At 39.2% G+C, this 13,703-nt stretch overlaps 1 protein-coding gene across 1 annotated transcript in view; it reads left to right on the top strand.

Annotated features, from left to right (window-relative positions):
* ADAM23 (ADAM metallopeptidase domain 23) overlaps positions 1–13,703 on the top strand; it is a 166,552-nt gene that overhangs the window by 108,477 nt on the left and 44,372 nt on the right. The window contains exons 10-13 of the mRNA XM_026492101.4: positions 7,400–7,471; positions 9,529–9,692; positions 10,603–10,687; positions 11,615–11,705. Coding sequence (XP_026347886.1) covers positions 7,400–7,471; positions 9,529–9,692; positions 10,603–10,687; positions 11,615–11,705 — 412 coding nt within the window. The remainder of the gene's footprint in view (positions 1–7,399; positions 7,472–9,528; positions 9,693–10,602; positions 10,688–11,614; positions 11,706–13,703) is intronic.

Below are 13,703 nucleotides of genomic sequence, written 5' to 3' on the forward strand. Positions count from 1 at the left end.
CATGCAATACGTGCCCTCCTTACTACCCGTCACCAGTCTATCCCATTCCCCCACCCCCCTCCCCTCTGAGGTCCTCAGTTTGTTTCTCATAGTCCGTAGTCTCTCATGTTTCATTCCCCCTTCTGATTACCCCCACTTTCTTTATCCCTTTCTTCCCCTACTGATCATCCTTATGTTCCATAGATGAGAGAAATCATATGATAGTTGTCTTTCTCTGCTTGACTTATTTCACTTAGCATTGGCCACTACTTTCTAATTTTATTCCATGTCTTCGTTCTGAGGACATTATTTTTTTCTTACTAATTATTATGACTTGTGGCAGATATAATTATAGGAAGTGAGGATGTGTAATAAAGGCATATCCAAAGAGATGATCTTGGATGATTTATCTTTAAATTTTGGAAAGATGAGTAATATTGTGTTACTTATGTCAAAGTAAAGTATGATTTAATGTGTCATCTCAATAACATTTAAGAGACATGAAAAATAATTATTGCCTCCATTGGCCGTTCTTGAAAATAGAATAGAAACTTTCTTTTTTTAAAGGTTTCATTTATTTATTTGAGAGAGAGAAAGTGAGCACAAGCCAGGGAGAGGGGCAGAGGGAGAGGGAGAAACAGGCTCCCCGCTGAGCAGGGAGCCCTACGGGCCTGGATCCCAGCATGCCGGGATTATGACTGGAGCTGAAGGCAGATGCTTAAACGACTGAGCCACCCAGGTGCCTGGGTAGAAACTTTCTTAACCATGTTTTACTTAATCGTTTCCCTTGTAAAACAGGTTGGCTGAACCCTAGAGCTTTCTAAACAGTCTTGTCCAGTAGGCTGTTTTGCTAGTATAACCAACACTTGGGGTATGCTTAAATGTTTAACATCTAGCTTTCTGGGGAAAAAAAAAAGCCTTGATTTATAACGTTTGCTGACACCTGTGGTGTAATTACTCCCATCATGGCTGATTTCAAGCTACGAAGTGAGGTCACTAATGAGGAGCTGGGAAAAGTTGCATCCAGTTGGCTCTTGCAAACTGTTGGGAACTGCCTCCAGCACCCCATTGCCACATTTCCCAGACTGTGTAGGCTAGTTGTACTTCTTGTTGTAACTATATAATTTAATTTAAGAAATTGTATAAACTAAGACAAAGAGTAGTTGTTTTTATGAAAACTGAGTTATATTTCTGGAAAGATAAGAATCTTTTAAGAAATACTTATAAGTCAGGTATGGGTGAAAAACTTGTAAAAGATTGCAACGGAAATTCAGATCACTTTGCATATATCATTAAGTGCTTGTTTTGCTTTTAGGAGACCAAATTAGATTAGTAGACCATAGGATAAAATGTCAGTATGAAATTCTAATTAGTAGACCCTGCTCAAGAAAAGGCATTGAAACCATAAATTTAAAAATATGGTGACTTAATTTATTTATAACTTTTATTTGACTCTCTACATTAGCAGACATTTTCTGTTAATTGCCAAGTACTTGTTCAGTTATGTTGAGTATTATTCAGTGGAATACCTGTTAATTATATCTGCACATTCATTTTATTTACCAGTACCTTTGAAATATATTGCTTGATATATGTTAGAAGAAGCAGAGGAGAGGTCCTCTCTGGTTGGAAGGAAAACCAAATGTGTAGGCAGCCATTTTAGATAATGAAGGCTAAACTAAGAGTTTCAGAAGGACATTAATTTGCTTGAAATCCCAAGATAATTTTTCATCTGAACTATTTTTGTTGATTGGGACATTGAGATTTTTTGGTAGCTACTTCTCAGCCCTTAGCATTGTGACATGTTGTGAAACTATGGCGTTAGACACTTCCACTTTTTCTAATATCCATTATGCAAATACTTTTATGGTACTGGAAGGAATAATGATGATATGTGCAATGCCTTTAAATTCACAAAGGACATTCACAGAGAGCTGGGAATGAATAGAACACTTCTCCAACCCATGACTTGTATTTCCCCATCTCCTGTTCACCCATGCTCTAGTAGGAAGGTACATAAAGCCACCAATCAGAGTAGGTATCAGTAACCGTATAAATAGGAAACAATACTTTTTAAAAAAAATATTTTATACTTTAGGGGCGCCTGGGTGGCACAGTGGTTAAGCGTCTGCCTTCGGCTCAGGGCGTGATCCCGGTGTTACGGGATCGAGCCCCACATCAGGCTCCTCCGCTGTGAGCCTGCTTCTTCCTCTCCCACTCCCCCTGCTTGTGTTCCCTCTCTCGCTGGCTGTCTCTATCTCTGTCAAATAAATAAATAAAATCTTAAAAAAATAAAAATAAAAATAAAAAATAAAAAAATATTTTATACTTTGAATTGATTTTTTAAGCCTATTAAATGGAAACATTTAAATAATCTTGTCTTTATCTTATAAATATAAAATAACACCCTCCCATTTAAAATATCATTTTCATATATGGAAATTTTTTGCACATTATACCATATATTCTGTGATAAAGTTATCTTCTTTATGCTACCAAGTTTGTTAATGGTAAACCTTGGTGATTATTTTATTATAATTATCTACCTTTGAAACTAGAATAAAAGAACTGTAATTTTTGCTGATAAACTTGGAAGAAATACATAGTAAGAAATGAAATAAAAAGAAAGCTTTATTTTTGAGTAGTAATGATACCTAAAGTAGAAAGCAATTACCCAAGATGATTTCTACTATTTAAATAAATATTATATCTGGGATAATAGGACAAAATATTCTTTTTGCTTTGACCAGGTTACATCCTAGTCCCACATAAGTGTGTCATTTTATAAGGATTTTTTTTCTTTTGAGAGGGGAGGAAAAAGTTTTTTTAAGGTGTGCTTTCTTTATATGAAATGAAGAAAATGAAGATTGTTTTTGAATTTGATTGCCACAAAGAAGTAGTAAATCGGAACATGGATCAGAGTCCCGAAATTCACATTTTGAAAGTGAAACTGTACTAGAATAATTAACATCTGTTTTTTTTAATACCTGTAGATTTACTACTGGGTTTTAGAATGATCATCCTTGAAATGATTCATCATTCAATCTTTGTGCTAGATGAGGCAACACAGTTGTTTGAATTACTGTCACCCTCAGATTGAAAATCAAGCTCTAATTTTAATTTTTTTCAAAAAGCAAATTTCTTTAAATATTATAATTGTTCAGGAAGGAGAAATAAATTTGGCACTTTAAATGTAAATTATTTTCAGTTATCACAAAATGTGAAAGTAAGTTTTATCATAAATGGAGATTGCACATTTTTCTTTGTATGCAAAATTATTTCTCATTCATGCAGGAAATAGAAACATTTTGCCTACATTCACATTCAAGCTAATCTCTTTAATTCAGAGTAACCTAATATTGGCTTCCTGAAAAAAGGCAAACACCTTATTTTGTATAAGCATCATATTATCAGTGGCTTTCAATTAGGAAAGGAAAATCCCTCAATTTTGTAGAAAGCGTCTTGGTGGCTGGCTGGTGGAACCTAATTTGGGAGCCAATTATAGCCTTGATAAGGGTCTGCAAACATTTCTCTGAGCCCCTTGAGCTAAACAGAAATATGAAAAGCCTTATTCTAATAGAAAATTGGTTGAAATATTTTAAAGTGCATGAAGAAAGTTTTGCTTACATTTTTGCTGTATCCACACATATAAGTCCGAATGCAAGTGTGTTATACCTCAAATATTTTTAAATTTAAACCTCAGTTGGAACCGTATTTAAAAACCACTATACTTTGTAGACACATTAACAAATTATGAGTTCTCATCAAGAACTGTGATTTCTTGGGAATATACATAAACTATTTTATCAGAGTTGTTAACTGAAAAAGTTTATCTCCTATCTCAACCCAAAATAGGCACTGAATTCCAACTGTGTGACCTTGGATAAGTTCTTTGTCCTCTCTCAACCTCACTGTCCACATTTCTAAAATGGTTTAATAAACCCCACCTCATAGAGTTGTAAGGAACAAATATTTGTTGTAGGAGAAACTCATAGATCCTGGTAAATCCTGCCTGCTCAATTCAGTGGAACTTCAAGTGAACAAATCTCGTGGGTACTGCTAGATGTCCTCTTTCGTGCTCTCTCAGCAGCAGGGGACACGGTGGATTACACCCTCCTATGTGACACATTTTCTCCATCTTTTGGCTTCTGTTGACACAACAGCTCTCCCGCCTCACTGGCCCTTCCTTCCTCGTCTTTTGCATCTGGCCTCTAGGATTATGGGAGTGCTCATCGCTTGGTTTTGGGTCTTCTTTTCTCTCTATAACTCTTGTCAAAGTGAACAACTCCAGTTTCAATCTTTAAATAATACCATGACTTTAGGGGTGCCTGGGTGTCTCAGTTAAGTGTCCAACTCTTGGTTTCAGCTCTGGTCATGATGTCAGGGTTGTGAGATCGAGCCCCACTTCGGGCTCCGAGCTCAGCGGCGAGTCTGCTAGAGATTCTCCCTCTCTCCCTCAGCCTCTGTCCCTCCCCCTCAAGATAAATAAATAAAGTCTTAAAAAAATATATCATGACTTTAAATTCATCGCTCTCTACTTTATGCCTCTAGTCTCTTGAGTCCGTACTTGTGTATCCAACTGTACTTGCACACCGACTTCAATGTCAAATAGGCATCTCTAACATTTCTAAATCAGAACTCTAGATTCCTTAGTCCTAAGCTTCTCTTCGCCTAGTCTTTCTCATTATTTTAAACGGCACCACTATGCCCCCAGCTATTCAAGTTCAGGACCTGGGAGTCATCTTTTATTCTTCTCTTTCCTCCCCTTCCACATCCTGTACACCAGCAAGTTCTGGGCCCCCTACCTTCACAGTGCGTCCACCCGCTTCTCTCTGCAGATGTCCAACCTTCATTATCTTTTACCTGGACTCTTGCTTCCATGCTTGACCCTCTCTAATTCACTTACCCCACAGCAGGGGAGCTTTCCATAAAGGAAATCAGAGACGTGGAAATTACAAATATGAAATAAGTGAAAAAATCACAACATCAAAAAAGACCTCATTTTATTAATTTTTTAACTTGCATGTCATATTTTCCCATGATCATTATACTACGAAGTCTCCAAAATGGACAAATTAATGTTTAGAAGCAAAATAAAGTTAATTGTCGTAGGTATAGAACACCACTGCCTTAGAATAAGTGTCAGTTAATGTTTTTCCTTTCTTTTTGTAATGTGTGCTGCTTCATGTTGAGGCTTTTAACATTTTCATCACCCCAAAGGGGCTTGATGTTGAGACTTTTGCTTTTACTTTAAAAAATATCTTTGAAATTTTTTAGCGTGCGGAATTTGCTGGACAATTTAAAATGCTTGGCTATTCACAGCAGCTTCTTTGTGCTAGGTTCGAAAACCCTCTTAAAGTGCCTTAAGATCCTTACATCAATATGACGTGATGGCCCAGTTACATGCACAGACTGATGTTTACTTTAAAAGAACACCTGGAGACCGTTTGGGTCAGAGGATGGTGCACGGCGGCAGCAGTAGCATCAAGTCTGAGTCTGTTCTGAGTTCAAGTCCATTCAGGCCGCTATAACAGAACACTGCAGACTGGGGGGCTTATGAATAGCACAATTTACTTCTCACCGTTCTAGGGGCTGAGAAGCCCAAGATCATGGTGTCAGCAGGTGGTGAGGACCTGCTTCCCGATTCATAGGCAGCACCTTGCTCTGTCCCCACGTCCTGTGGTGCAAGGGAGCTGTCTGAAGCTTCCTTTGAGGCACGAATCCCATTCATTAGGGTTCCACCTCATGTCCAAAGCATCTCCCAAAGGCCCCACCTCCTAATACCATTATTTTGGGAGTTAGGATGTCAACATATGAATTTGGGGGGATACAGATATTCACACCATAGCCAGTGTTATAAATGTAAATAGTGATAGGGGTGCCTGGGTGGCGCAGTCGTTAAGCGTCTGCCTTCGGCTCGGCGTGATACCAGCATTCTGGGATCGAGCCCCACATCAGGCTTCCCCGCCAGGAGCCTGCTTCTTCCTCTCCCACTCCCCCTGCTTGTGTTCCCTCTCTCGCTGGCTGTCTCTCTCTCTGTCAAATAAATAAATAAAATCTTAAAAAAAATGTAAATAGTGATTAATTAGTGAATGCTACCAATAACACGGTATTGCACATTTGTCATGGGTTGTCAGTATAAAGTATTATAAATATCAGGTATGTAAGCATGAAGACATATATTCTTTGTTTTAAAAAACATAGTACCAGGGGTAGAGAGAGAATGAAATGAAACATAGTACCAGGGGTAGAGAGAGAATGAAATATATTTCACACAAATATATAGTGTGAAAGTGGGCAGAGGAGAAAAAAAAAGAATTTCATGGATTTCCAGCATAGAACCATTTTTAATCTTTATGAGAGATGCATTATTTTAGTAATAATGATTAAAGGTAGATTTTAAAGATTTATGGTGCAAATCTGATTTAGTAGTTCTGCATATGTTTTCCTTTTTCCTTAGTAGAGGGCGTGATCCCCCTGTTGGTAGACTTCATTTTCAAATGTCCTCTGAGAGACATACTGTGCAGTATTCTTTGCTAAAACTATAGCCTCCAGATGTTGTTATGGAATTATTTGATTAATTTGTTTTTATTTATTTTCTTAAATAATCATAAATAACCATGAACAATCTTAAACTATTCATGCACTTCACTTTTACTTTTTGTCCCTCCTTTGTTCTGACTTGGAACCATCAAAAGCCAAAGGCTTCATTTGAAGGAGGCATTCTTCTGAGAGAATATACTAAAATGTATTTTAAAAATGCATTCTAGGGGCGCCTGGGTGGCTCGGTTGGTTAAACGTTTGCCTTCGGCTCAGGTCATGATCCCAGGGTGCTGGGATCAAGCCCCACATCGGGCTCCCTTCTCAGCAGGGAGTCTGCTCCTCCCTCTCCCTCTGCCTGCCTCTTCCCCTGCTTGTGCTCTTTCTCTCTGTCAAATAAATAAATAAAATCTTTTTAAAAAATGCATTCTATATCATGGCCAGTATCTAAAGTGCTGCCTAATAAATTTTCTTGATCTGTGTCTGGTCTTGAGTTTAAAGGGAGAAGGGTATCCAGTTGGGACTAAATTTCTTGGCTAAGCCCTTCGTAAGCTGTAAAGGTTGTTGAGATGAACACAAGAAGGTTGCATTTGTAGACATGAAGACTGAATGAACAACTCATTTCTCGGGTGTAAAGCTTCTCACACAGATTTCTACAGGTTCTCTCCGTACTTAGAACTGGTACAGGTGTTTTAGATGGCATTTGCTGCCTAATAGAGAAATCAAAAAATACCACCATATCCAACATGGTACAAGCAGAATTGTCTATTTTTAATCCCCATTTGTACTATTGCTATGAAGTGTCTGCTTTTACTGAAGTTTGAAATTTACCATTAAATTATGATTTGGCACTGACTGGTTTATCCTTTCCCCCCCCCAGTATAAGAAGTATCGCTCTTCTCATGCACACACCAATAACTTTGCAAAGTCCGTGGTCAACCTTGTGGATTCTGTAAGTATCCCAGTTTTCTTGAACCTATTTTTCCAAGATGGAATGGTTTATATTTCTATTTGTTTACTTCTTACTTTAATGCTTTCTTGGGCACAAGTAAAAACGCTATCCTTAAGCTCATCGGCTAAGAAATTATAGGGTGGTCTGCTTCACGAACAGTAGAGTTATCAGAGTTTCTGGGGGCAGTTGGGTCATTCTCGGTATCCCAAGGATGCATTCGTGTTGCTTGGAAGTGATGTCTAGACCTCTTTGTCACCCAGCCTAGAAGGACAAAAACACTAGAAAAAATTAACTGATGAAAAGAGTATAAATTACACTTGGCAATTGAGACTTTGTTAATGCTGACCAGTTGAGCTTATTGTCTTAAATATATTGCAGGAGAGCTAATTGATTGAGGTAGAGTATGTTGGTTTTTTGTTTTTTTTTTAAGAACTCAGATTTATTTTCTTAGGAGTGAATGCTTCAGATTTTATTTCAAGATGACAGAATGAAGTGCAGTCCCCCAAATAAAATTAATTTGACACAGTAGGATATATATCTCCTTACAGAGACTTCTAGCTCTATAAATCGTTCATATTAATATTTTTTCCCTCTCATTTTGTAACTTACAGAGAATAATGGTCAAGATTTTCTTCCTTTTTCCTGATTTAGGTAGAATTACATAGATGTGAATATTATTTGTTATGTTCCAAAAAATAGTTCAGTTTGGCTAGTCATAGATTTAATATAGCATACTACTTTGTTTTCTAATGTAAAGTGCTATTTTCTTCGGTTAAATCTATTTTTATCTGATATTTATGGTATGTTCCCTCTTAACTAGGAAAAAAAAAACCTTTTTATGAATTGCCAACGGTCCAAATGATACTTATTTCCTCCAAAGGACTGCCTTCGAAACAGTCCCCAAACCTTTCATCACGTAAATACTCACACCATATCGTACGTGTAGGCACAGCTGAGGAAAGGCGTGACCCAAGGTGAATGGGCAGAGTGTACCACGTAGAGTTAGGATTGAAACTCCGAAAGCCAGTTTACACCTGGTTTATTAATCTGTAATTTCAGCTCTTGGCAGCAGTCTTCTCTGAGGAGAACTATAAGTGAATATGGACAAGAGAGGTTGCCAAAGCTGTTGACTTGGTGGCATCTCTGTGTTGGTCATTGTCCCATGATTGACTAGAACCACATCTTGCAAAGCAGAATTTTTGTTTTGGGTTATCATATAAGGTTCTGAAGCTGGCCAATGAAGTTTTAAAAGAGATTACATTTAACTCGCTTGTTGTAAAATCATTACAGCTTCGGGTTGATTTAGGCATGATGATATTCCTTTTCTTCAGTGTGTTCAAAGATCATCTATTATTTTCTTCATTAGCTTGAAAATAGGACAAAATGACAGCCGTCTTTGAAATTGCTTAATTGTGTGAATTGTTTAGCTCCTGGGCCAAAAGTAGAGAAAGAGAGCAGAAAGATACAGTTTAAATATTGGGAGTGAGGCCACCCTATGATGAGGGGGAAGTGGGTGATATGAATCTGCTTTTCCTTCTTTTGGCCCAGATCTAGGATTCCCTCCCAGTGTTCTTTTACACGTCATGGCACAGGGCCTCCAAGGACAAGCCAGCCGTGTTGCGCTTGTCCGAGGGTTTAGTGATCTGTTTCTATCCCGCAGGACTGACTGGTCGCTGTACTTACTCAGAGCTAGTAGGTCAGGCTCCAGCCACTCTTTCGGAGAGTGATTTCACTGAACCCTGTTTTCAGTTTATGTCCAGACTTTAGAGTTGCGACATCGCTACTGTCCATCCCCTAGTGAGATGCCTGGCCAATACATGTGCTGATTTGGGATTAAAATAGTCTTGTAGGAGACGCTGAATTGTGTGATTTTTCTTTCTTTCTTTCTTTTTGTTCTTGGAAATGAGAAAGGAAAGACGATTCTTTATGATGAGCTAATTGTGGCCTCATGTTCTCCTCTCACCTCCCCTCCTGTCCTTCCACTGATTCTGAATCACTGATTGTGCATGTTTGACCCAGTGTTTTCCTCCTGCACCTGTCCTGTTGTATACCCTCAGATTTACAAGGAGCAGCTCAATACCAGGGTTGTCCTGGTGGCTGTAGAGACCTGGACCGAGAAGGATCATATTGAGATCACCACCAACCCTGTGCAGATGCTCCATGAGTTCTCCAAATATCGACAGCGTATCAAACAGCACGCCGATGCTGTGCACCTCATCTCGTATGTACTTGCGGTCTTTGGGTTGACATTTATCTTTACCCCTTTATTGTATCCGTTAAGTTATATGTCAGTGTATTGATCTTGAATTGATTCCTCTCTCTGGTTTTATAAGTAGCAGGGAAGTAAGTTGCCCGGTGCTGGGATGTTGGTTCCATGGTCATAAGATTTACCTTCAGAGCACGTTCTTACTTTCACACTTTACATCCTCCAGGTCAACTCTGATTCAAGACGGCTGCTGGTGCACGAGCCTTTACTACAGGCACCAGGCGTACAGGCAGGGAGGAGTACCAAAGAGCCCTCCTTCCGGCTGAGTTAGCTCCCTTCAAGCAGATTTCTTGAAAGCTTGCACATATTCATTTCCTGGCTCTTAGTCACATGCCACACATAGAGAGGGTTGCAAGAGAGGCCAGGAAACAGTCCTTTGAGGTGAACCATTGAATAAAATTGAGATTTTATCATTGAGGAAAAGGATGACCATACTGTCTTTCGATGTAATTGGTGGCTTCCTTCTCCACTCATGGCAAAGCTGTTTTCAGACAGTCCTCCAAGGTTCTGTCCTGGAATCAGACCAACAAGATTCCTCCCTCCTTGCCTCTCACCTTTGCTCTTTACTTCCTTTTCTCTCAGTCTATAATCAGCAATGTATAATAATTTATAAATTTATAATAATTTATAATAATCAGCCAGTGCTTAGTAGGTGCTCGATTAATGTTTGCTCCACTGAGATTGCTTCACACAACATAAATTTAAAGGTATTTACGACAAAATAAATCTAAAGGTATTTAAAATGCAGTTTTTGATTTCTTGAGGAAGAATGAGTTGGGGGTGTTCAGTGTAGAAGAGTGAGTAGGTGGGTCTTGGGAGAGTTTATATGATGGTCACTACGTTGGTTTCCTTCCCTTTTCTTTAGGCGTATGACATTCCACTATAAGAGAAGCAGTCTGAGTTACTTTGGAGGTGTCTGTTCTCGCACAAGGGGAGTTGGTGTGAATGAGGTAAATTTGATCAATTTTCTTGGAGCTTTATCTTTGCATCTGACCTCTTTCTTCCCTGTGGCCTAGTTTCCATCCCTCTCAGGCTTGTTTAAACTGACAATGACATAAGAATAAGGCATGAGTGATTTATATTAGTAAGTGGAACCCAAAGTGGTCTTTGGTGTTAGAAAAGAGGTATTGCTTCATTTCATAATGGTGGCTTTTCATGTTTATCAGGCAAATGCATGCCAAAGATTGGTCCGGAGATTTTTTTTTCATCTCTATGGATAAGTTTTTATAAACTTATTACTCCTTTCCTGATAACTTTAAGCTATAATGCTCTCCTATGCATGTTAAATCAAAGAGTTTATGATTCTATTTAATCAGTATCTTTGTTTTCTCCCTATGTAAATTTTTCATCTTTATGCCTTCTACCTATATCTCTGTAGAATTCATTGAAACACATATTTCCTTAGTCTCATTGTTTGGATTCCTGTACCTTTATTTATATCGAGGAAATCCTTACACCAGTTGGCACCAGCACCCAAAAAGCTGAACCAGCTATATCTAAACCCTGATCAATGCCAGAATATATCAGCTAATCCCAATAGCCATCATTCAGTCGAGACCTCTCTTGGCATATTTGTAGTAAGTTGAATTTATTCTTGGTTTGATATGAGCTGAATCAGGGCATAGCCTTTTATGGCTTGTATTTTATGTTTCCATGTGAGAGCATCAAGTTCTGAGAGATGCCACATAGGGAGAGAGGCTTTCTGCTTCTTGGGCCCAGTTGCAAGGAAGAAGCGATAAGGAGCATATGACATCTTTTTGATGCTGTGAGGCTCTACTTAGGGGACTGAGATGATATGTGGTGATGATTAAGAAATAATAACTAGCTTTGTGCACTCTCTCAAATGTCTCCCACACACTTTCAACTCTGAAAAACAGTATGGTCTTCCAATGGCAGTGGCACAAGTATTATCGCAGAGCCTGGCTCAAAACCTTGGAATCCAATGGGAACCTTCTAGCAGAAAGCCAAGTATGTACATTGACCTTCTTACTCACTTTCATGTGCCATTCTGTCTGTATAATGCATGTCCAGTCAATAATAAATAAATATTTTTCATTCCTAAGTCATTATAGTTTAATTGTAGCATACCTCCTTCCTCTTAAAAAAGGCGATCCAATGAGCAACTTAAGGTAATTCTTAATCTGTTTGGGTTGTAGATATTTCCCCTTCAAAATTATAAAATTGTACTCGCTTTCTCAGAGCAGGAACAGCTCTTTCTCACATTGCAGAATGTTGGGGTTCAGGGGTGGGGGTCAATACCCACCCTCTGGGTCCTAAGCAGTGGAATATAGACACTAGGTGTCAATAAAGTTCCACTGGGGGGTTAATAATAGTACAACTGGATCAGAAAGGAGCTCTAACTCTAAACTTCCCCACCGACCTGCCTCTAACTAAACTCACCCACATGGTCCCATCAGAACGGTTCAGGAAGAAGCCTCTCCTACAGGCAGCCCTGCCCTAGGGCCCTTTAAGCCTGGGACCAGGCGGCGGAGGATAACACTCTCGTGGGCAAGCAGTGCCAAGAGGGAGTTCAAACAGGGCCGCAGATCCTACCTATCCCATGGGAAAATGCAGCCAGTGACTGCTGGTTCGACTCTCTTCGTTAATCAGATGAGAGAAAGATGGAATGACAGGGCTGAGCTTCCAGTGGCAAAGTATCCAAGGCCCACAGTGGTTTTAAGAGTCCATGAAACATTTCAGTATCTTTAAAAATCAGAATAAAATCCAACCTGGATTACATTCCTCTTTAGACCAACAGAGTAGTAAAATCGAGTACATTTTTTTGTGCCATGATGCAAAAGTGCCTAGGACCCACAAAAGTCATAATGAGATCCTGTGGGAAAAAAGGACTGAGGTATTCCCTCAAATTAACTCTCTTAGGTGGAAGTCTGCTCCCCTCTGTGAAGATATCAGACGCTGAAAGTAAAGGTCTCCCTGCCCACCTCAGCTCCCCAAGGAAGAAAAGGACAAAAATCTACTGTAACATTATCCTACATTTTATACCTTTTTGATGACTATCAAATCATTGTCATTAATGCACAGTTTTATTGAAACTTGAAACAAAATATGTATCCAGGGGCTTCTCAATTCCCTTTATGGACATATTAAATCATCACTTGATGGGTATATTAAGTCTGGTGGCATTTAGCAAATAGCCACAAAATTTTGTTTATTAATATCTTGCTCAGAGTATTGCTTTCCCAAGGAAACACATAGTACACATTAAAGGAGGTGTTTTGGATTTCATCAGCTGGGATAGATGCCCTTAAAGTCAGAAGGGAGTCTGGCCAGGTTTATGACTTGTTTGAGAACCCTGGGGCCCGGAAGAGGCCAGCGCTGGGGTCCGCTGAGATGTTATGGAGTTAGGTGAGGGGGTGGGGTGAGAAGGAGGGGTTCAGGACCAATGCCTGGAGGAGTTCCTTCCTAAAATGTTTTATCCCTTTGTGAATTGTTTGTTTAGGTAGGTAGTTCTTTAGTTCTGAACTCTGACTTTTAAAAAAATCCATTTGGAAGTCTTTCTTTAAAAATATCTTTGTCTATGCTAGAAAAGAGAACAGGAAAAAATAAAAGAACAGCCCATCGCAGTATCGCTATGTCAGTCTCTGGCCTCTGTGTTGAGTTTGTGATTGTTTTGTAGTTTCAATAACTATTTACACTTTTATTTTAGAATGCTCTCTTTTTCTAAACCTTTGAGTGTAGTTAGTGTTCTTTAAGTCTCTGGCCGAAGCTCGCTTTGAATCTAGCAGATGGTATTCTCTCCCGTAACTCCCAGTGTGCTCTGTTGGCGACGCTTCAGTGACGACTCATGGCCTCTGTGCAGTAGAGCTGCACAGCTCATCTCGTGTGAGCCCCCGAACCACCCTGGGAGATAGGCAGACAGGCTGTTTCCCATTTTCAAGGTGGAAACACTGAGACCCAAGAAATAACTAAGTCACTTGCCTGCAGGACTTGCCTATCAGGTAGGAC

The sequence above is a fragment of the Ursus arctos genome, unplaced genomic scaffold (assembly GCF_023065955.2).
Source record: "Ursus arctos isolate Adak ecotype North America unplaced genomic scaffold, UrsArc2.0 scaffold_1, whole genome shotgun sequence".
NCBI lineage: Eukaryota > Metazoa > Chordata > Mammalia > Carnivora > Ursidae > Ursus > Ursus arctos.